The sequence below is a fragment of the Sinocyclocheilus rhinocerous genome, unplaced genomic scaffold (assembly GCF_001515625.1).
Source record: "Sinocyclocheilus rhinocerous isolate Xijiao unplaced genomic scaffold, SAMN03320098_v1.1 scaffold1063, whole genome shotgun sequence".
Classification (NCBI taxonomy): domain Eukaryota; kingdom Metazoa; phylum Chordata; class Actinopteri; order Cypriniformes; family Cyprinidae; genus Sinocyclocheilus; species Sinocyclocheilus rhinocerous.
In genome coordinates this window covers 914336-936461 of record NW_015625586.1, presented here as the reverse complement: position 1 = coordinate 936461, position 22126 = coordinate 914336, and the positions used below count along the sequence as shown (strand labels likewise).

Below are 22126 nucleotides of genomic sequence, written 5' to 3'. Positions count from 1 at the left end.
CACACTTGTGGTCTTCATGCTCACTTTTCCTGGAGCAGTATACTAGAGGTGAGCCTAGAGACCTTGTAAAAAGTTGTCAGCATATGCCAGATGATCATGGTTATGCAGAAGCAATGAGACTCTTGCACGAGAAGTTTGGAAATGAACTGAAAATTGCAACAGCCTTAATGCAAAAGACATTCAAATGGCCTGAAATAAAGTCAGAGGATGGAAAGTCTAATCTGTGTCTGATTCAGTGCAGTTTTCCGATGGTCATTATTACATTGACCTTCCTATCAAGAAAACAGTTGTCCAAATGCCTAACAATCGAAATGCTGCTGTCCAGCGAGCTCTAAATATCAAGAAGAAATTTCAGAAAAATCGCTCCTTTCATGAAGAGTACACAAACTTCATGACTGACATGCTAAGCAAAGGTTACGCAGTCAAGGTGACTACATCACACTTAAGTCGTCAAGATGGTCAAGTTTGGTATATACCTCACCACGGGGTATACCATCCTCAGAAGAAGAAACTGAGAGTGGTGTTTGACTGTGCTGCCAGTTTCCAAGGAATGTCTTTAAATAGTGAGCTCCTACAGGGTCCAGACATGACAAATTCACTCAATGGAGTGCTCACTCGCTTCAGACAAGAGTCAGTTGCCATGATTGCAGATATTGAAGCTATGTACTACCAGGTGAGAGTTCCTGAAAAAGACAGTGACATGCTCCACTTCCTATGGTGGCCAGATGGAGATGTAAATCAGAACTTGGATGAGTACAAGATGGTTTGTCCATATCTTTGGAGCTAAGTCATCTCCAAGTGTAGCTAATTTTGCCCTTAGGAAAACAGCAGAAGACAATCGGAGCAAGTCATCAGTTGAAGCAGTCAATACAGTTCTCAAGAACTTTTATGTAGACGACTGTTTAAAGTCTGTTTCAAGCTCTGCTCAAGCAGTTGCCTTGCACAATGATCTCACAAAACTTTGTGCAAGTGGAGGATTTCGTCTTACAAAATGGGCAAGCAACAGTCGTGCATTGTTGGCCTCTATTCCGGAAAGTGAAAGAATTGCAGATGTCAGAGACTTGGATTTGAGCAAAGATGCACTTCCTGCAGAGAGAGCATTAGGGGTGTTATGGTGTGTCAATTCAGATGTGTTCAAATTCAAGATCAATTTGAAAGAAAAACCTGTGAACAAGAGGAATCCTGTCAGTCACAAGCTCCATCTATGACCCCCTGGGCTTTCTCGCACCTGTAATATTGCCATCAAAGATTCTAATGCAACAGTTGTGCAGAGAAAAACTTGCATGGGATGATGATATTCCAGAACAGAGTGCAGAAAAGTGGATTTCCTGGTTACGCGGGCTAATTCAGTTGGCTGATTTCAGTGTACCAAGGTGTATAAAACCAGTTGACTTTGGAGTGTCCACTTCCGCGCAACTACATCACTTCTCAGACGCTAGCGAGGTGGGATATGGAGTTGTTTCATACCTCAGACTGTTAAATGCTGATGGACTAGCACATTGTGCCTTCATGATGGGGAAGTCTCGTGTGGCTCCATTGAAGCAGATCACCATTCCACGTATGGAGTTGACTGCTGCAGTTGTTGCTGTTAAAACAGACAAGATGCTGAAAGATGAACTGGAACTAGAATTGCATGAATCTGTATTCTAGACTGACAGCACCACTGTTTTGAGATATATTGACAATGAAGGTCTTCGTTTCAAAACGTTTGTTGCCAACAGAATTGCCATTATATGAGAATCAACTAGACCACAACAGTGGAGGTACGTCAATACCTCAATGAACCCTGCTGATTGTGCATCCAGGGGACTTACTTGTGAAAGGTTCATGAAAAATGTGAGCTGGATCAATGGTCCTTCTTTTCTCAAAGAACCAGAAGGCAAGTGGCCTGAGACAAATCATGACCTATCAACAAATGTGGATGACAGTGAGGTTAAACACTCAGCCTCAGTAAATCTTGTGTGTGCAGTGGATGGCACAGATGCTGTGAACAAATTGATAAATTACTACTCCAATTGGTACAAATTAAAGAGAGCCGTGGCATGGATCCTTCGTTTCAAAGACATGCTTATACAGCGTAGCAATCAAATAACAGTCAAAAACAGAAAAGTTCGGAGATGTAAAACAAATTCCACAGCGGAAAACTGCAAAGCTCTAACAATGCAGGACTTAACAAGGGCTGAAAATGAGATCATCAAGTTTACTCAAAGTCAAAGATTCAAAGAAGAAATATCCATGTTGCAAAAAGGTAATCCATCTGTGAAAAAGAACAGTTGCCTTTCTAAAATGGATCCAACACTTCAGGATGGATTGCTAAGAGTTGGAGGTCGTCTTGGAAGATCTGCAATGTCTGAGCATGTAAAGCATCCCATCATTATACCCAAAGACTCACATGTCACAACTTTAATCTTAAGAGACATTCATGAGAGAATTGGACATTGCGGAAGGAACTATATGCTTTCAAAGTTGCGACAAAAATTCTGGCTTCCTTCTGCAAACTCCATTGTTAGGAAGCTTCTCTCCAGATGTGTGACATGTAGAAAGATCAGAGCAAAGGCTGCAGAGCAGAAAATGTCAGAGCTGCCACTCGACAGAATAATACCAGATCAACCACCCTTCACCAATGTCGGGGTTGACTACTTTGGACCGTTTGAGGTCAGACAAGGTAGAAGTAATGTTAAAAGATATGGGGTATTGTTTACCTGCCTGACAACAAGAGCTGTGCATATTGAAGTTGCACATACATTGGACACAGACTCGTGTTTAAATGCCATCCGACGCTTTGTGTGCAGGAGGGGTCAGGTGTCAATCATGAGAAGTGACAACGGTACTAATTTCATGGGTGCTGAGGTTGAACTGCGCAAAGCCATTCATCAGTGGAACCAATCAAAAATTGAAAGCACTCTCTTGCAAAAAGGAATACAGTGGATGTTCAACCCACCCTCTGGTTCTCATTTTGGTGGAGTGTGGGAAAGACAGATAAGGTCTGTTAGAAAAATCCTGAGATCTGTGCTGAAAGAACAAACACTTACTGATGAGAGCTTGCATACATTCCTGTGCGAAGTGGAAGCAATAATAAACGACAGACCACTTACCGTTACAACAGATGATCCCAAAGATCTGGAACCCCGACTAATAAAGTGTATATTATACACTTTATATTATAATCACATTGCACTTGACTAAAGTTAAAGGTGTAATCTGCCGATTGTCCTGCAGGTGACCGCATAAATCTGTCTTCTTACGATGCACTTAGGGCTTTACGATTACTCCAGAGCACTCGTAGATCTACGATGATTTTCAAGTGCTACTTAAGTTACGATGCTTTTGGGAAACAGACCGTAATATTAAGATCAGTTGTACGATCGTTTTTACGATCTTCATAGGCTTACGAAGCTTTTGGGAAACGCTGCCCTGGTCAGTATGATGCACGAATCGGATTGAACAATTCTTTTACCAATCTATAGGCCTACTGAAAATGAGTTTCACCAACACACATATGAAACACATTTGTTTTCTTCGTTTTTACAAAGTCTTTTGAAGCTTAATGATTTTTGTGTATTATGACTTGTAAATTGCATTTAGATTATAAATTATGATTTTATGAGTTAACTCGTGGCCGCAAACTAAAAATAAATAGCACAATAAACAACAATATGTGCACATGACTTTACTGTAACGTTTTAATTTTTATTTTTTTTTATGCTTTATTAATTAAATGCCACAAGAACAAGAGGTATTACATATTCACATGACCATAATAACATTAACTGCCAGAGGAAAAAAATAAAAGAGAAAAAGAAAGGAAAAAATACATAAATTTCAATATTTTCAGAGTATTACATTTCAAACTTTCAAACCATTACATATTTTTTTCCAAGAGATTTACTTATAATTTAAAGTCCTTTATAAAATGTGAAAAAATTGGTTTACATTGAGCCCACTTCTTCTTATGTATATGGTATTTTGCTAAAATAAAATAGAATTCCAAATCCTTCCAAAATAATCTTGAGTAAATACAATGAAAAAAAAGATGCACAATAGTTTCTTTTTCTTGACCGCAAAATTCACAGGTATATGAAATATTAAGCTTAAATCTTTCCAAAACATGCTTAGCAGGATAAATTCTATGAAGTAGATTTTGTAAGACACTTCCTTGATTTTGTTATTGATACAAAACTTATTTGGCTGTTTCCATGTTTTAACCAAAGAGATATTACCAAATAAAAAGGAATCTTATTTGGTAATAAAAAATCATGCTGCAGGTAAGGACACAGAACAAAGAGCATTCCTTATAATCTCATTGCTACAGTGTTGTTTTAAAATATCAACATTTTGAAGGAAAATACTTCCACAAGGATTATCCATGCTGATTTCTTCTGAAATGCAGATTTGTTTTAAAGGAACATCACACTCTTTGGAATTGTGTCAAGAACAATAGCAAATTCTCTTGGTTTAATTGGTAATTGGAATTTTTGGAGAAATTCAGTATATGACAACAAATGGCTACGGCATGGGAATTAACTTACTGTCTCTTACTAAAATAATACCTTAATTGAACCAAGTATAATATAATAAAGATTTGTTTTTTAAATAATATGTCCTTGTTATTCCATATGAAATAGTTGTGGGGTGAAAAGTGTGCTTATACACCGATTTCCATGCTAGCAGGGCTTGTCTGTGAAAACCGGCCAATTTAACAGGAATTTTGTTTACTGTAACGTTTTACGGAACGCAAACATTTCACGCCGTGATGTCAGTGACCACGTGATGAGATGAAAGAATCACTGAATCATGTCTGAAGAAACAATCAATCATTTATTTTGGGACTGTGCTTATTCTAAAGTGTTCTGGGTTGACTTTTCCAATTTTGTTAAAAAATATTTATATCCAAACTTTTGTATAACCCCAAAAATTGTGTTTTTTGGTTACTCTTTGAATTTAGACCCTTCTCACTGTAAATTTAGTATTAATCTATTGCTATATCTTGCGAAATTTTACATTCATAAGTGTGTAAATTTTCAAAGAAAACTCCCTACTTTTTTATTTTCAGGAAAGATTTTGATGTATATGTAAACTCTTTAAGAAACTCTAATAATTCTATTACATGTAAGACTCTTTAATGGTGTAAATCTTATAAGCTAACATAGTATGCTTTGGAGTATTGTTTGTAACCCTTATTGTCTTTTGTTCTTACTTGTCTTTGTAATTGTATTTGTTGTTCTTCTATTGCATAATAAATAAATAAAAATAAAAAAAATCACTGAATCGTTCTTAGAACTAGTTCATCAACCAACTGTTCGAAAGAACTGATTAATCAAATGGGTAAGACTCCCCTTCACTACAGGCTGGTGTTTGGTTGGTTTGAGTGTATTTTTGTGTCCACCTCACGTGCGCCACACAGTGGTTGAACTACAGTAGTGCAAGACGTAGACGGCGCTCTGCATAGGAGCTGTCCAGCGTCTCGGTGCTGAAACTTGCCCCTTCGGCTCTCGGCTAACAGCAAGAAGGAGTCATACAATTCTCAAATAGGGCTTAACAACCCAGCAACGAGGGCCTGGTTGATTCAGATCCGTCAGTACATGGACAAAGGTATGGGTAAGACTCCCCTTCACTACAGGCTGGTGTTTGGTTGGTTTGAGTGTATTTTTGTGTCCACCTCACGTGCGCCACACAGCGGTTGAACTGCAGTAGTGCAAGACGTAGACGGCGCTCTGCATAGGAGCTGTCCAGCGTCTCGGTGCTGAAACTTGCCCCTTCGGCTCTCGGCTAACAGCAAGAAGGGGTCATACAATTCTCAAATAGGGCTTAACAACCCAGCAACGAGGGCCTGGTTGATTCAGATGCGTCAGTACATGGACAAAGGTAATAAAAACATCTTCGTTCTGTTCCGTAAAGAAGGAGGAGTCGTTCTTCCAGCCTTACGGAAGCAAAGAATGCGGAATCTACTGTATTTTCAGGGCTGCAGATAAACAGAGGAAGGGACGTGGTGAGAACGACGGGGGAAAGAGAGACTGAGTAAGACGTGGAGAAGCGGTAAGAGAACACACATATACAGAACACCCTCAAATGTAAGAAAATCGCGCTGCAAGTGTCCGAGTGGTAACTTGCAATGTTCGGTAAAAATCGGTTCTTTCCGTCGTCACGCTCTCTCTGGACATCCATGTGCAATGTTTCAGCAACGTGAGGGCTGGCTGAGAATGAAGGCGACCACACAAACTGACTGCAGCAGGAATCATTATGCAATAGAGCGAGAGATATTTCACCGAGTGAAGCCTCGGATTGATTAATATTCATTATCTGTGGTCAGCTGCATATTAATTATTCAGCTATTAAACATGAAGGAAGGGAAATAAGTCAAAGTGTATTGATTTTACACGCTGAAGAAAGTCTCATGTAATAAGCACTTAAGAAGTTCATGAAGGTCATGATTATTGAATCATTTCTTTCTTTCTTTCTCTATAAGCTCACTCTCTCAGCATTATGCCCTGGTCTCTGGACTTGGTGCCGCTTCCCCCATGTGCGTTGCTGGGTGGTCCCCCCCTCAGCGGGCTCCTCTGGACCGTCCTCCTCCTCTTCCTCTGGTACTGTTACCGCGTGGGTTCTGACCCACCATCCCATTCTGGCATGTTAAAAAGTGGCTCTGGGCGGTCTTCCTTCTCTCGGTCATCCAGCCGTTCCCCGGTTGACCCCAGACACTCTGCGCCTAAAGCATCTGCGGCTATCACCATGGAGACGGTGGAGGAAGAGGAGGGCACAGAGAGCTACCTGACACCGGTGTTGAGCCATGCCCCGTTCCCCACTGAGGCTGCAGCGGAAAGCAGGAAGTTGTATAGAGCACTACAAGAGTATGCCAAGCGCTACAGTTGGGCTGGCATGGGGCGAATTCACAAGGGCCTGCGCAATCAGGTCAGAGATGGGAAAAGTAGAATAACCTGAGGCACTTTCCTAAATATTTGTGTTGTATCTCAACGTTTATGTCACTGTTTGTCCCTCAACATCTTCCTCGCTGCCGTCTAGGCCAGGATCAATGATCGGCCATCCATTCAGAAGCCTCATCTCTTCTACCTCCCAGATGTTCCCAGCATACCTTTCTTTCCCAGGGATGCTCATCGTCATGACATTGAGGTTCTGGAGGCCAGCTATCCCATAATCATTGCTGAGTTCCAAGCTGTGTACCAGAGGGGGATTGATACAAAGCTAGGGTGGAGCTACCAAGGACCAAAGGTGACTAAACATACTAAGCTATTTCAGGAATTTCAATGGGTCAGAGAGACAACTGTAAAAATCACAGTAAAATCTGTTTATTTGATTTGTATCAATCTTCACAAACTATACAATCACAGTTGACCAGAATAGATAGATAGATAGATAGATAGATAGATAGACAGACAGATAGATAGATAGACAGACAGACAGACAGACAGATAGATAGATAGATAGATAGACAGGGTTGTAATTCCTTGAAAATATTCGCTACAGCTGCAGTGAAGATGTGTTTCACACAAAAAATAACAGCATTTGGGTTAAAACATGAGGGAGTAAATAATGACATTTTTATTTTTAGTTAAACTGGACTAATTCACTTGTGTTCTGCATCACTCTATTTCATCCAGCACACACATTCACCAAGACTCTTTCATTCTTTGGCTGTCCTTCTTGCCCTCTCTTAATATCTTCCAATCAATATCTGTACTGCACTGCTGTTAGGGATCTGTTTGGATTCAATTCATCATTCTCTCATAATAATCAGGCTATAAAAACTGCAGGACATAGACACACAACCTCACAGCTAAGCCCGAGAATAGAGAGAACATGTGCTTATGCATGTATGATGATGAGCTGATGTGTTGATCTCTCAGGGCCAGACAGTGTTCCCGCTCTATAACGCTGGAGTGTGTGTGGCCAGCAACTGCCGTGCTTGTCCGTATACATACCGAACCCTCCTCTCTCTCAGAACCTTCATCAGCAGTAACTCTCTGGGATCAGCTGGCTTCTGGCTCCTGGGTCCTGGGGCCACATTGGGAGGGGCCTATGGCCCTACAAACACACGTCTGCGCTGCCATCTGGGTAATTCACAACACTGAAACACAGAAAACTCTTCTACACAGAACTACTGTTGGGGTCAGGGAGATTTTAAAAAAATGTTTTTAAAATAAATCTCATGGTCATGCATCAAAAATATAACAAAAACAGTAATATTTTGGAATATTATTACAATTTGAATATATTTTCAAATGTAATTTATTCTTCTGATGGTAACGGTTTATTTGATTTTTATACATCTTCACAAACTATACATTCACAGTTCACGAGAATAGATAGACAGACAGACAGAAGGACGGACAGACAGGTGGATGGACAGGATGGATGGATAGATAGATAGATAGATAGATGGATGGATGGATGGATGGATGGATGGATGGATAGATAGATAGATTTTGGGTTGTAAATCCTTGAAAATATTCGCTTCAGCTGCAGTGAAGATCCATCAAAATGTCTCTTTGTGGCTTACAGAAAAAATAACAGCCTTTGGGTTAACAACATGAGGGAGTAAATAATGAAATAAAAATTTTTAGTTAAACTCTACTAATTCACTTGTGTTCTGCATCACTCTATTTCATCCAGCACACACATTCACCAAGACTCTTTCATTCTTTGGCTGTCCTTCTTGCCCTCTCTTAATATCTTCCAATCAATATCTGTACTGCACTGCTGTTAGGGATCTGTTTGGATTCAATTCATCATTCTCTCATAATAATCAGGCTATAAAAACTGCAGGACATAGACACACAACCTCACAGCTAAGCCCGAGAATAGAGAGAACATGTGCTTATGCATGTATGATGATGAGCTGATGTGTTGATCTCTCAGGGCCAGACAGTGTTCCCGCTCTATAACGCTGGAGTGTGTGTGGCCAGCAACTGCCGTGCTTGTCCGTGTACATACCGAACCCTCCTCTCTCTCAGAACCTTCATCAGCAGTAACTCTCTGGGATCAGCTGGCTTCTGGCTCCTGGGTCCTGGGGCCACATTGGGAGGGGCCTATGGCCCTACAAACACACGTCTGCGCTGCCATCTGGGTAATTCACAACACTGAAACACAGAAAACTCTTCTACACAGAACTACTGTTGGGGTCAGGGAGATTTAAAAAAAATGTTTTTTAAATAAATCTCATGGTCATGCATCAAAAATATAACAAAAACAGTAATATTTTGGAATATTATTACAATTTGAATATATTTTCAAATGTAATTTATTCTTCTGATGGTAACGCTGTATTTTCAGCATCATTACTTCAGTCTTCAGTGTCACATGATCCTTCAGAAATCATTGTAATATTCTGATTCGCTGCTCAAGAAACATTTGTTATTATTATCAATGTTGAAAACAGTTGTGCCGATTAATATTTTTGTGTGGAAACCATGATACAAGTTTTTCAGGATTCTTTGATTAATAGAAAATTCAAAACAACAGCATTGACTTGAAATAGAATTTTGATTAATCACCTATAACATCCTTTCTGAATTTTCTTTTTCCAAAAAATCTGACTCCCTGATTACTTTCAATGCTCCAAAATGATTTGATGTAATGTAAGGGAAAATACTGTGGAAATGTAAAGAAATATGAAATGTAAAAGAAATAAGGCCAGAAAATCTGTATTAATGTATAAATGCTGCAATGTTGTGTTCACCAACATTTGGGGGGAAAAATAAGATACCAACATAATGCCATTTTTATGTGAGTTGTGAAATGACTCTGTTTCTGTGCCAGGTCTTCAGACGCCTGCTCAGTGTGAGCTGGTGGTGGGTGGAGAGCCTCAGTGTTGGTCAGAGGGACACTGCCTCCTTGTGGATGACTCCTTCCTGCACACCATCTCACATAATGGTCAGAGAACTACATTGTACAAACCTCATTAATCATAATATGCTGAATGACTGAAGCCAACAAGAGCTCCTACAGATCAATAATCACATCAATAAAGATAACAGGCAATCTGAAGATGAAAAAAGACAAAATTCTTACTTGCTAAATGGAGTTCTCAGTTAAGCAAGTGTGCCACACATTTGTTTCTGAGGGGCACCACTGGCAGTCCTGGCCTATATAAGTGTAAGGCCGGATTAGTTGAGTGTTACATGAAAAATCTGATGGAGCACATGGATCATTTTGAAGAAGTATGATGCTTCTGTAGCTGTGTTTCATATTTGTGTCAACTAGGTCAGAGATGTTTCTTTTAAAATCAGATATTTCATGTAACTCAGCTAATCCGGTCTTATTTAATATATATTATTTAAATCCAAATTGTTATTGATTCTATAATATATTTGTAATATATATTTTAGAATTACATGGGAAACGTCTGCATTCATAATATCAATATCTTGATATTTCTATTGGATTTTGAGACATTGTTGAGACTGTGAGAGTATAATCTTAGTAAAAAATTAAAGATTCATTATTGGCATGGTTCCGTGAAGAACCTTTAACATCCATGAAAACTTTCCATTCAACAAAACGTTCTTTACGCAAAATAAAGTTCTTCTTTTAAGAACTGAAATGTTCTTTGGGAACCCAGATGATTCTTTATAGAATCACTACAAAAACCTCTTGGAACCTTTATTTTTTTAAGAGTGTAGACTCTTCTGACACTCTGTAGGACACAAAAGTGAGATTACCAGAGTAGAAATTGAGACAAAGAGATATAGGCAGAGATCTCAATTTTTCCCTATATTTAAACTCTAGGAGAAACAATTGAGATACTACAGAGGTCTTCTATGTAACCAACATATTTATATTTGTCCTCTAGGGGGAGCTGAAGACGGTCCCAGAGTTATCTTCAGTGTGGACCTGTGGCATCCTAACGTAGCTGCAGCAGAGAGACAGGCTCTAGACTACGTCTTTGCCCCTGAGAAGTAATTCTAGCTGTATTTCCCAGGATGCACCAGTCAAACCCACTTCATGTCATATTAAAATGCAGAAAATGTTGTTTTAAAGTTGGCAAAACATCTTTTGGTTTAGTTAAAAGTTCACACTGAGGATATTTATCATTTAATTACTACATACTTTTATGTCTGACTCTGTTTGACCGAAACCTTTCGAAATGTTTCAAACAAATGACTTCAGTCAGAACTGCAGTTCTGCAAATGTATCATACAGATCAGACGACATATCAGCTATGTTGAGCCCTGAGCACACAGATACTGTGACGACACGCGAACAATTTTCGAACTTCATATCTACATTTGACTTGTGCCTGTCTTGATAATCCCGCGCTCCTGTTCTATCGTTTTTGTGCCTGATTTCTCCTCCTTACCTCTCTGATGTATACTGTGATACATGGTTCTCCGTAAATACTGTACACGTGACTCACGGCTATGCTATATATTTTGTTTTATTTCATCAGATGGCGATTTATTTTCAAACCTGTGAAGCACACACTGAAGACAACATACTGTATAGTATAAGACCAGATTACTTGCATGCGTTGTGAATTTTGATTGTGTTGCCACCAATGCACTTGATGACTGTCCTGCAAATCAAGTATGTATTCAGCGGAGTTAAATAAAAAAATAAAAGGTTTTATTAAATTTAATCTCTCTAGTCGCTGATGGCATTGAAGGGGGAGGAAGTATCGGTTTCCACTCACATCACACACTCACAGCGGGACCGATACACTCACTCAGCACCCAAACAGACACCTGGGGTTGGAGGGATCCTTTGTCAGCAACTTTATCTTCCTGCATTGAACCCTGTGAGAGCAGAACAGAAAATAAAAAGGATAGAATATCACACAGGGGTTCAGGGGCCTGTGTACAATCAAAAATGCACGAGAGACAGCGCAAAATGAAGAGACGTTGCTAGGATAATGTTTTTAGAAAAAATGTGTAAGATGTAATGTGTGCTACTCAATGTTGTGTGTTTATTACTGGCTTAATACAGCAGAATTACATGATATAATACATAATATGATATATACATAATTCTGAATGTAGAGCAATGTTTATATATATATGGGTAGTTGACAAATAGGCAGTAAAAAAATGCTTATTTTGTAAAAGACAATTTTTGAAGAAGAAATTAATATATTTATGTAGTGTGAAGTCTGATCTTTGAGAAAATATAAAGGGTTACTAACTTTGTCAATTCTTTCTTTGTTTTTGTTTTTTTACATTTTCACTGAACTGTACCATAAATTTGTCCTATGGTGTGACATAGCAAAAATTAAGAAAAAAAAAAAAACTCTTAATAATATATAAATAGCATGAGAGAGATTTATCTTCATCGTTAGACGCTTATTTTTATATAGTGTTATTTATTTAATATGAAATTATAATTAACATCATTTTTTCCCCATGACTTGTTGGACAATTTCAGGACAAACTTTGACAACAAGACAAACTTTGCTGTCATCCGTTCAAAACTGCTGAAAATTATACAAATTTAAGATGAGTGATATTTATATATATATATAAGATATGTTGAGATAAAAACAAATCTGTGGTTCTTTTATGTGTCACACCATAGGACATTACATCACACCACAGGACATTACATCACACTAAAAGACAGAAATGGTAGTTATTAAATTATTTCTATTTAATTTTGAACATGTCAAAGGAGAAAGAAAGTTTAATTTTGATACAAACAATATCAACATGTTTTTAAACAAAACAAAAAATTATTTTCATCAACAAAAGTCAGTCTAAATATGATTGATATTCAAACTATATTCATCAAGATGTGAATGAATTTTTTAAAACTATATGGCTACTCTTTTTAAGGTGTCATTTTGATTCTATTTACTTTCTGCATCGTTCTCTTAGGATCTCTTCCTTTCTGTGTGGATCCCTGTTAATTTTCTCTATATATTTCCGTGTCCTCTCTCTTCCACTAATTTCTCTCCCTCAATTCTTTCTGTTTCAAAAACAAATTACCACATTCTATACTTATTTTCATGACACTTTATAACAGTACAAGTTTTCTGCAAAAACATCAGATAATAGTTTAATTAATGTAATTATTGCATTTAAAAACACTGGAAATGATCAAAAAAAGAATAAAAAGGAGTAAAACAAATCTTATTTAAGACCTTGTCCTCTGGTGTGACATCTTTGTCCTGTGGTGTGACAGTACAGGCGTCACACCGGAGGACATTTTCACACCACAGGACGTTTTAGCCTTTTTCTGTCAATTAATGACCTTGCTATTCCGAGCTAACCTGTCATTAGCGGTTAGCAAGACACATTTGCATAATTTTCCATGATCATGTAGTTTAACATGCAGTTTTTTATTAAAAAATATAATTTAAGAGTGTCACACCAAAGGACAACAAAACGTAACACTTTTGTAGTGGTTCCAAAAAAGTTAAATATTTTAACAATTCTGAGACAGAAATTGACGATGTGCACATGTCATGGGCTTCACAGGGGGCTTCAGTAACATAATCATGAATGGAGTCCTTCAACTAATGTAATTTTGTTCTGGAATTGGCCGATTTAAAATCAGGATATGGTGTCACACCATAGGACATGGTTTTCAGAGACAAAATATATAAAGTTCCTACGCTTTCAGAAATATATGGATGAAAAAAATAATTGCCATTTACTAAAATAGACACTTGTACAATTATGCCGGAAGTATTTATTAACAATTTTATGTTTTTCTTTTTAATTTATAAAAGTTGTAATTTACTGAACCATGCTTGAGACAGTCACACCATAGGACAATTTTGAGATTTGGCTAAAAAAAAATGTAAAAAATGTAAAACCACTGCAGCTTTTATAACAACAGGTCCATGTAGGGCAAAGAAATGTTTAATGATTTACTGCATTTTAAATAACGACAATATTAATTATATTAATTTGTATCTTGTGGGACAGTGAAAATGCCATGTCACGTCAACAACCCATATATATAAATATATATATATTGTTTTAGATAACCCTAGTGAAAAATAAATATACTGAAATGTATTTGAAATACATTTATTTCATGTTAAGTATACTACAGAAACATTTACATATTTAAAAGTCTGCTAAATTGGAACAACAAATTTTGTGCTTAATGCACTTTGATTGTGACGTAGTGGTGCTGAAAATATATGAAAAAGAATATTAAGATAATATTAAGAAATGTGCATTGTGCACAAGTAGTACTCCAAATAAAGTTTAATTATAATTTTTATATCAGGGAGTCTCAATCAATATGTCAGTAAATATGTTAATAGATTTAAACTATACTTAATATGAAATACATTTATTTTAAATATATTACCTTTTTTACTGGGGAAAGCTTTTTTTCATGTTTAAAATGGTTAGATCTGTTTTGACAGATGTTATAATCCCACCAGGTAATATGGCAATGTGCATCAACACACTAGACACACACAAAACAAGATTAAACAGCGATTATAGCTGTCAAACATACACACACATTCTGCATGAAAGCAGTAACAAAAAATGCAGCTCTGACTGTGCTACCTCAGCCTCTAATATCTGAGGCAGTATATACAGTGGAGATCAAACTTAAAGAACAATCTATAAATACTGTTAATCTTCATTACTCAAAATCTGAAGGAATATTAGCTGTAGGTATACCACTGTTCTACCAACATGTTTGACAAAATAACATAATAATAATAAGGCATTTCAACAAAAACCTTCATTTTGTGGAAAACACAGTGATTCAAATTAGAGAACTGAACAGTAACCATGCACTGTAGCATGAAAGAGGATTACAACAAAATTTTTGGAGGGTTACAGCTGTCAGAAATTATTAGGAAGTGTAGAGGCCCTCATTTTGAATGACTTCAGCACATCAGCGGCCGCAGGATATCACTAGTTTCTCACAGTGCTATGGTGATTTTGGTCCACTCTTCTTCTAGTCTCTTCCAAAGTTCAGTAACTGTAGCTTGTTTCTTAGTCATAACTTTGTCACCAAGGATTTTCCAGAGATTTTCAGTTGGGTTTAGATCAGGACTCTGGCCTGGCCATTTCATGATTTCGATGTTTTCAGCTTCAAGGAACTATTTACTTGTTTTGCAGCGTGACGGGATCATTGTCCTGCATGAAAATAGCAGGCTGATTGGGAGATGCTTGCAGGGAAGGAATTGCATGTTACTGAAGGAGATTCTGATAGACATCTGCATTCACTCTGCCTTGTATCTGTATAAGAGACCCAACTCCTGCTGCAGAAAACATCCCCTAAACCATGACACTTCCTCCTCCCTTTTTCACTGACTTCTTTACGCTCTCGGGGTTCAGTCTTTCCTCAGTATAACGATGAATATAATGTCTCCCATCAGACCCAAATAAATTAAACTTGCTCTCATCACTAAAGTGAACTTTGGACCAGTTCTCCTCTCTCCACACAACATGCTCCTCAGCAAAGGTGAGCCGAGCCTTTTGATTCTTTCTGCTGATGAGAGGCTTGGTCATTACTTTCAATCCGAATTCTCTTAAATGTCCCAAAACAAATCTCTACCCCTTTCAGCACTGAACTGGCAAGCAATTCCAGCTGCAGTGTTGAACCGATTCCCCATTGAGAGTCTCTGCATTAACCTGTCCTCTCATGCATTTGTTATACTGTACGTGGACGACCAGCCTTTTGGGGGACTTGAATCGGTGTCATTGTAAAGCTGCAATATTCTAGAAATCACAGATTTGGAACGACCAACTTCTATTGCTATGAATGAAAGGTTCATCCCTTTGGCCTTCATCTGGACCGCCTCCTGTCACAGGGTTTCAGTCACCATAGAGCGGCCCGCCATCTTGCAATTTCAGTGAAAAGTAGAGAAATGATTCCAGTTAAATAGAGTTGGTCATATAATTAAGGAAACTGGCACCAGGTGCCAGAGGAGTTATTTTTTTTATGAAATATGCTTAAAAACTGCCCTTCTACTCCTGTTTAAATAACTTCAAATAGGACTAAGCAATAACCTTGAAATGTTGTCTAATTTTGATTTCCACTGTCTGTCTGTCTGTCTGTCTGTCTGTGTGTCTGTCTGTGTGTGTGTGTGTGTGTGTGCATATGGGTGTGTAAGACACACACACACAGTCCTCTCTCACTCCTATCCATGAATTATTTATATTATTTTGTCCTGTTTAATGAGTTTGATTCAACAGAAAACAGACTGTAACAAATAATTTAGAAGAAGTCAAAACATTGTGATCACACTTTCACCATCAGTCTCCATAGTAACATGAGATTTTTCTCCTAGTAGATATTTCTGTTTTTCTATGCATTTCACATCTCTGTCTTCAAGCTGTTTCAGAGGCACCTATAATGACATCATTCTTCCACATCCTCTCCAAACATCATTCCTTTGTTTTCATTATACCTCATTCTGTCATATGATCATTTGACTTTTTTTGTTCTATTCCTCTATTCTAATCCTCTTTTCTGATCCGACCAGTTTACCCCCACTATCTCTCTCTGTCTGTTGAGCAGTAATCTTAACAGACAGTACTAGTAATGGTGGTGAGCGCAGAGAGCTCTGGGATTGCTGGGCTTCTCTTATGCAAACACATTTCAGGATTCAAGAAAATGCTGTGCATTAGGAGTTTACGTAACAAACAAGTCATGTATGCATGCATGCATAACATACTGACATAGACAAACATGATGACAGTGTAATACGTCATTATATTCAGCTCTTATATAAAACACATACACATGTGGATTATGATCCATTTACATCTGCAGTAAGAGAAGGACACAGCTGCATTTAAGGTAACCTTTTGTGGTGTTTTTGGGAAAAATATATGTAAATAATATAGAGCTTATTTATTTATGAAGAATTTCGATGCACTACATCTTGATATTTCTTCATTATATTGTTTGACGTTTTTGAATCATGCATCTGTAACATGCAGATTAAAGAAAATTCAGAGGGAAAAATCTAAGTAGAATAATAATAAAAAGCAGGTCAGCCATTTGCAGCCACAGAAACTTGTTTTGTCTGGTTCGGTTTAAGAAGCTGGATTTGATCTCTCTGACTGTATTTCTCTCTCACTCTTGCTCTCCCACTGTCACTTACACACTCATGCGTTTATTCGTCCCTCTGTATGGTTTAATCATTCAGGAGCTGGTGACTGACAGTGAGAAAGGTTTGTTCTTGCTCTAAATCGAAGGACAGGAGGAAAGAAGCGTTGGCTGACATAAGCACCATAAAGAAGAATAAAACTGTTGAGGACTGCCCTTCCTCCACTCCTGCCTGTGGACAGAGGAGCTGAGAACAGGTGAGGGAATATTTGTGTTAGAAACTTCAGTTACAGTGCTCTAAACTGCAAAATAAGAATTAGGTTTCTTCTTACACAACTGTATACATTTATAGTATAAATATTTAGGCACAGGCTTACTGTAGTATTATCTTACTACATATTTCAGTTAATTAATTCTGTTAGTGACACTTTACAAAAAGGTTTAATTTGTTAGCGTGAACTAAAAATGAACAATCATTTTACAAGATTTATTATGTTATCGTCTTAATGTAATCATTTACTAATACATTTTTAAAATTAAAAGTTGTATTTGTTAACATTAGTTAATGCACTGTGAACAAACAATGAACAAATGTATTTTTAATAACTAACACTGACACAGATTAAGATTAAATGTTGTAAAAAAAAAAACATATTGCTCACTGCTTGTTCATGTTAGTTAATGCATGAATGTTAACAAATATGACCTTTTTGTAAAGTGTTACCAGCTTTTATATTAAAATATAACTAATATTAAAATATTTTAAATATTATTTTGAATGTATTCTTTTTAAGTATGTATATTATATATATTTGTTATATATTTGGTCTCAGAAGAATATATTGGATTATAAACCCTTTCATAATTAATAACAAAATAACTGAAATACATTTGATGGCATGTTGAGAAATGTTGGTGTTATATTCAGTAGTTGCAGAGTTTAGTTTAAGTAATGTTAATTTTGTCACAATACACATCACAGTATGTTAAATCTTTGAACATTTTTTAGAGACACACAGAAGACACGGAGAAAAAGCTGTCAGATATGAGTCTGGGGCCGGCGTGCATTTTCCTGAAAGGAGCTAAAAACATTGTAAGTCTATTGGATTTTATCTAGTCTTATCTTATCTAGTAGACTTATCTAGTCTACATCACAAAATCCCACAATTCCAAGCTCCAGTAATTGATTTTTAATTGATCTAAGCATCTGTTTTTTTTTACATACTAAACTGTTGCTGAACTCATCCAAAAACAATCAGCTAATACTCATCTAGAGTTATAAATATCTGGTCTATAGCAGAAGAATGACCTCTCTTTATGCTAGTGGATATATTTACATTTACATTTAGTCATATATATATATATATATATATATAAATATCAAGATACAAGAGATTAATGAGAAAATATAATGATATTTATCTGATAGAATGATTTTAAAAGATATCGACAACAGATTGTTGCTTACATAAACTTTATATACAGGTTATGCTCAGTTCTACTGAATACAAAAAAAAATAATGTGTAAAACTGATGCACATATACAAAGGAACCCTAACTGTCGCTGTTTTACAGGAGCGTCCGCTCGCCGATGAGGAGATAGATGGTAAGCTGTTTGTTTTACTGTGTTTACCCTGAAATAAAATAAAATAAAATTACATTACTGTATTTAAAATCAACAATTAAAACAGATATAATATTTACTTTTAACAGAGCAACTGATCATTTATTGTAAATGAAATGATTATTTATTTTGTAAATATTCACCTACACTTTTCTGGTTCATTTACATAACCAGATTAACCTTACAGAATAAGATGCAAACCAGATGGGAAATGCCAGCTGCCAATGCAATTCACTGAAATCAAGTGTCCCACTGAAACTGCATCTATTTTCTCATCTTTTTAAATTTAATATAACATTTGTTGACAAAAATTACATTATCATTAATTAAAGTGAAAAAACAAATCACCTCGAGCCGCATGAACTCCACCAGCTTGATTTGAGAATGTTAGAATTTTCCAAATCTTGTAGGCTACCATCTGTACAAATAGTCACATGATCAAAGTCCCAGACTTACTTATTTGATTAGTGACCTAGATATAGTGAAGAATCTAAAAACCATTTTAGTGTATGCCATCAAAATTTCAGCTTGAATTTTTTAAAAATAAGAATATATATTTTTTATCTTCAAATGAAAAAACAAATCCCAGATTTTTAATGTATTTGTACAGTTTGTCATTTAGAAACCTGGTAATTGAATGTTCTTGTATGTGTTGCAGAGCTGCGCGAGGCATTCGCTGAGTTTGATAAGGATAAGGACAGTTTGATCAGCTGTAAAGATCTGGGCAACCTGATGAGGACCATGGGCTACATGCCCACTGAGATGGAACTGATTGAACTTAGCCAGAACATCAACATGAACCGTAAGACATCTTATGTCTCTCTAATATATGTGCTAGCAGCTGTTTTGTGATTTTATGCTCCAGTCAATGGATCCTCCAGTCTGGGATCTTTTTTCCTAATCTTTATTCTCTATCTGCCTCTTTTTCAGTTGGAGGAAGTGTAGATTTTGAGGATTTTGTTGACCTCATGGCCCCGAAGCTTCTGGCAGAAACGGCTGGAATGATCGGACTAAAAGAGTTAAAAGATGCTTTTAGAGAGGTAAGAAAATGTTCCTTTTTCTTTCAATTTCAAAAAAATTTTTCAAATAAAAAGCATAGCTTAGTGTAATGTAATTTTCTGTAGTTTGATATGGATGGTGACGGCACTATCACCATCGAAGAACTGAAGCATGCAATGCTAAAACTGCTTGGTGAAAATACAAACAGGAAGGAAATAGAAGCCGTGGTCCGAGAAGCAGACAACAATGGAGAAGGGACCGTTGATTTTGAGGGTAAAATAGATTCATATTTAATCAAATAATGTAGACCGCATAATTTTGTCGTCATCATTTACTCACCCTCATTTTGTTCCAAACCTGTATGAATGTCTTTCTTTTGTTGAACACAGAAGACGACAGGTAGCCATTGACTTCACATTTTTCTCTCTACTGTGGAAGTCAATGGCTACCGGCAACTGTTTGGTTCCCAGTCTGTTCTAGTTTAGCACTGCCACACATCTGTAATTCAAACAGATCTAACGTACCTTATGTGCAAATGCACGGAAAGGGATCTTTAGACACCATCCTGCTAGACTGACCTCATTCAGTAATTACCGAAACTGAACATTCTTTAATATAATAATGTCGGTGTTTTAGTAATTAAACAAACAAGACTGTAAGGGATCCTACACCTGAGCTGCTTCATTCACAGTTGGGCCGGAGGAAACAGCGGGTCATGGCTGTGTAGAGTGACCATTTTAGCTCAAACATGCTCTCATGTGTCTCACAGGAACCTCCAATGACACAGATCAACGAGAGGTCGAGAACTTAAACAAACAAGACTGTAAGGGATCCTACACCTGAGCTGCTTCATTCACAGTTGGGCCGGAGGAAACAGCGGGTCATGGCTGTGTAGAGTGACCATTTTAGCTCAAACATGCTCTCATGTGTCTCACAGGAACCTCCAATGACAGATCAATGAGAGGTTGAGAATGTGCTCATTCTGAACCCTGACACTAGAAAAAGAACATGTGTTTTCAATTTGCCACTCAGTATTTTTGTTTTTATAAAAAAAATGATGTTTATTTAATTTAAATAAATACAAAATTACATAAGATATTAAGCATTTTTAATGAAGTGTATATTTAGTTTTTACCATATTAGTATTGTTTATTTTTGACAGAATAATTCTTTAAAAAGAAATAACATATTTGTTAATGGCATAACAACAATCTACTCAATTCAAGATATATTCTCTGAAAACAAGTGAAATTTTTTCATATTAAGTGTTTTACAAAAATGTACATGTTTCCACATATTTTGGCCGGGTCTCTCTTGGAAAAGAGATTTTAATCTCATTGGTTTACCCAAATGAATAAAGGTCACATAAAATAATATTGATAATAATTCATCTAAAATGTAATCATGATGCTGGCCGTTGGGGATTGAGAACCAAAGATATCAATAATGCATTTTAGGCAGTCACTGTTGCTACTAAACATCTGATGGACTGGATATTTAGACATAATCTCACAGTATATCAACTTTGGTCTTTTTTATCTCTCTCCTTTAGAGTTTGTCAAAATGATGTCTAAAAATTGAGAAAACACCTGAGACATTGAAGAAGGCCTGAAAATCCCTCCAAAGAAGAAAATATCTGCATCAGAGACTCAGTCAGACAGCCAACAAAATCACTGGCGACAGTACTATGCATATGGGAACATTATTTTATACCATTTTGTTTGTGTATTTTTATCTTACTCTTTGAGTGCCACTTTGTTTTGCTTTACTGTTACATGACCTCAAACACTGAATCCTCCTTAAACTCTGTAAATGATCGTTTTGTCATATGTCAGTATTATGTAACAATATTTCAGTGTATGTCTGATATATATATGTTCAGAATTGGATTGTGTCTTTCATTGGACATGCATTCTTGAACTTTTGGCATAAAACCAAGTTAAAGACTCTCTCGGACTGTCATTAATTTTGCATTAGTATGTGTGTATGACCTGATATTGCTGTAATTTGATCGTCTAGGCTTTAGTTAAGCTCATCAGTGAAAATGATAAAAGTCATCAGGGGACGGGGCCACATATCCTCTCTCTAATTGCTGTAGTGCATCAGTGTGTGTCTGTACATACTCACATATAGACATTTTAAATAGAAAACACATTAGATGGGTAAATATTATGAAAGAAATAGTCTGCAATAATCTGCCTGTCATTTCCCCATGCAAGTTCAATCAACATTTACATGAATTCATGTAGCGGCAACTTTTTACCAAAGCTACTTACAAATAAGAGTAATACAAACAGATGTGTGATTAATTAAAAAAAAGGTAACACTTTAATTTAGGCACCAATTCTAACTATTAACTAGTTTCTTATTAGCATGCCTATTATTAAAATATTGGCTGTTTATTAGTGCTTATAAAGCACATATTCTGCATGACCATATTCTACATCCCTAATCCTACCCAATACATAAACTTAACAACTATACCTTACTAACTATTAATAAGCAGCAAATTAGTTTTTT

General features: G+C 36.7%; 2 protein-coding genes across 3 annotated transcripts; both read left to right on the top strand.

Annotated features, from left to right (window-relative positions):
- The first annotated feature begins 5704 nt into the window (after positions 1-5704).
- On the top strand, positions 5705-11552 carry LOC107755186 (aspartate beta-hydroxylase domain-containing protein 2-like). The gene is made up of 7 exons (XM_016571901.1): positions 5705-5865; positions 5961-6036; positions 6467-6909; positions 7021-7227; positions 8875-9082; positions 9775-9888; positions 10808-11552. The coding sequence occupies exons 3-7, from the start codon at positions 6484-6486 to the stop codon at positions 10915-10917; spliced, it is 1065 nt and encodes a 354-aa protein (XP_016427387.1). The 5' UTR covers positions 5705-5865; positions 5961-6036; positions 6467-6483; the 3' UTR covers positions 10918-11552.
- Positions 11553-16698: 5146 nt separating this feature from the next.
- On the top strand, positions 16699-21487 carry LOC107755172 (calcium-binding protein 5-like). 2 transcript variants are annotated; one of them, XM_016571888.1, is made up of 8 exons: positions 16699-16731; positions 17084-17240; positions 17993-18076; positions 18559-18589; positions 19266-19409; positions 19538-19647; positions 19732-19879; positions 21159-21487. In XM_016571888.1, the coding sequence occupies exons 3-8, from the start codon at positions 18029-18031 to the stop codon at positions 21185-21187; spliced, it is 510 nt and encodes a 169-aa protein (XP_016427374.1). In that variant the 5' UTR covers positions 16699-16731; positions 17084-17240; positions 17993-18028; the 3' UTR covers positions 21188-21487. The 2 variants fall into 2 exon arrangements, with proteins under 2 accessions (XP_016427374.1, XP_016427367.1); XM_016571881.1 differs by lacking the exon at positions 16699-16731 and having other exon boundaries at positions 17031-17240.
- The last annotated feature ends 639 nt before the right edge of the window (positions 21488-22126 follow it).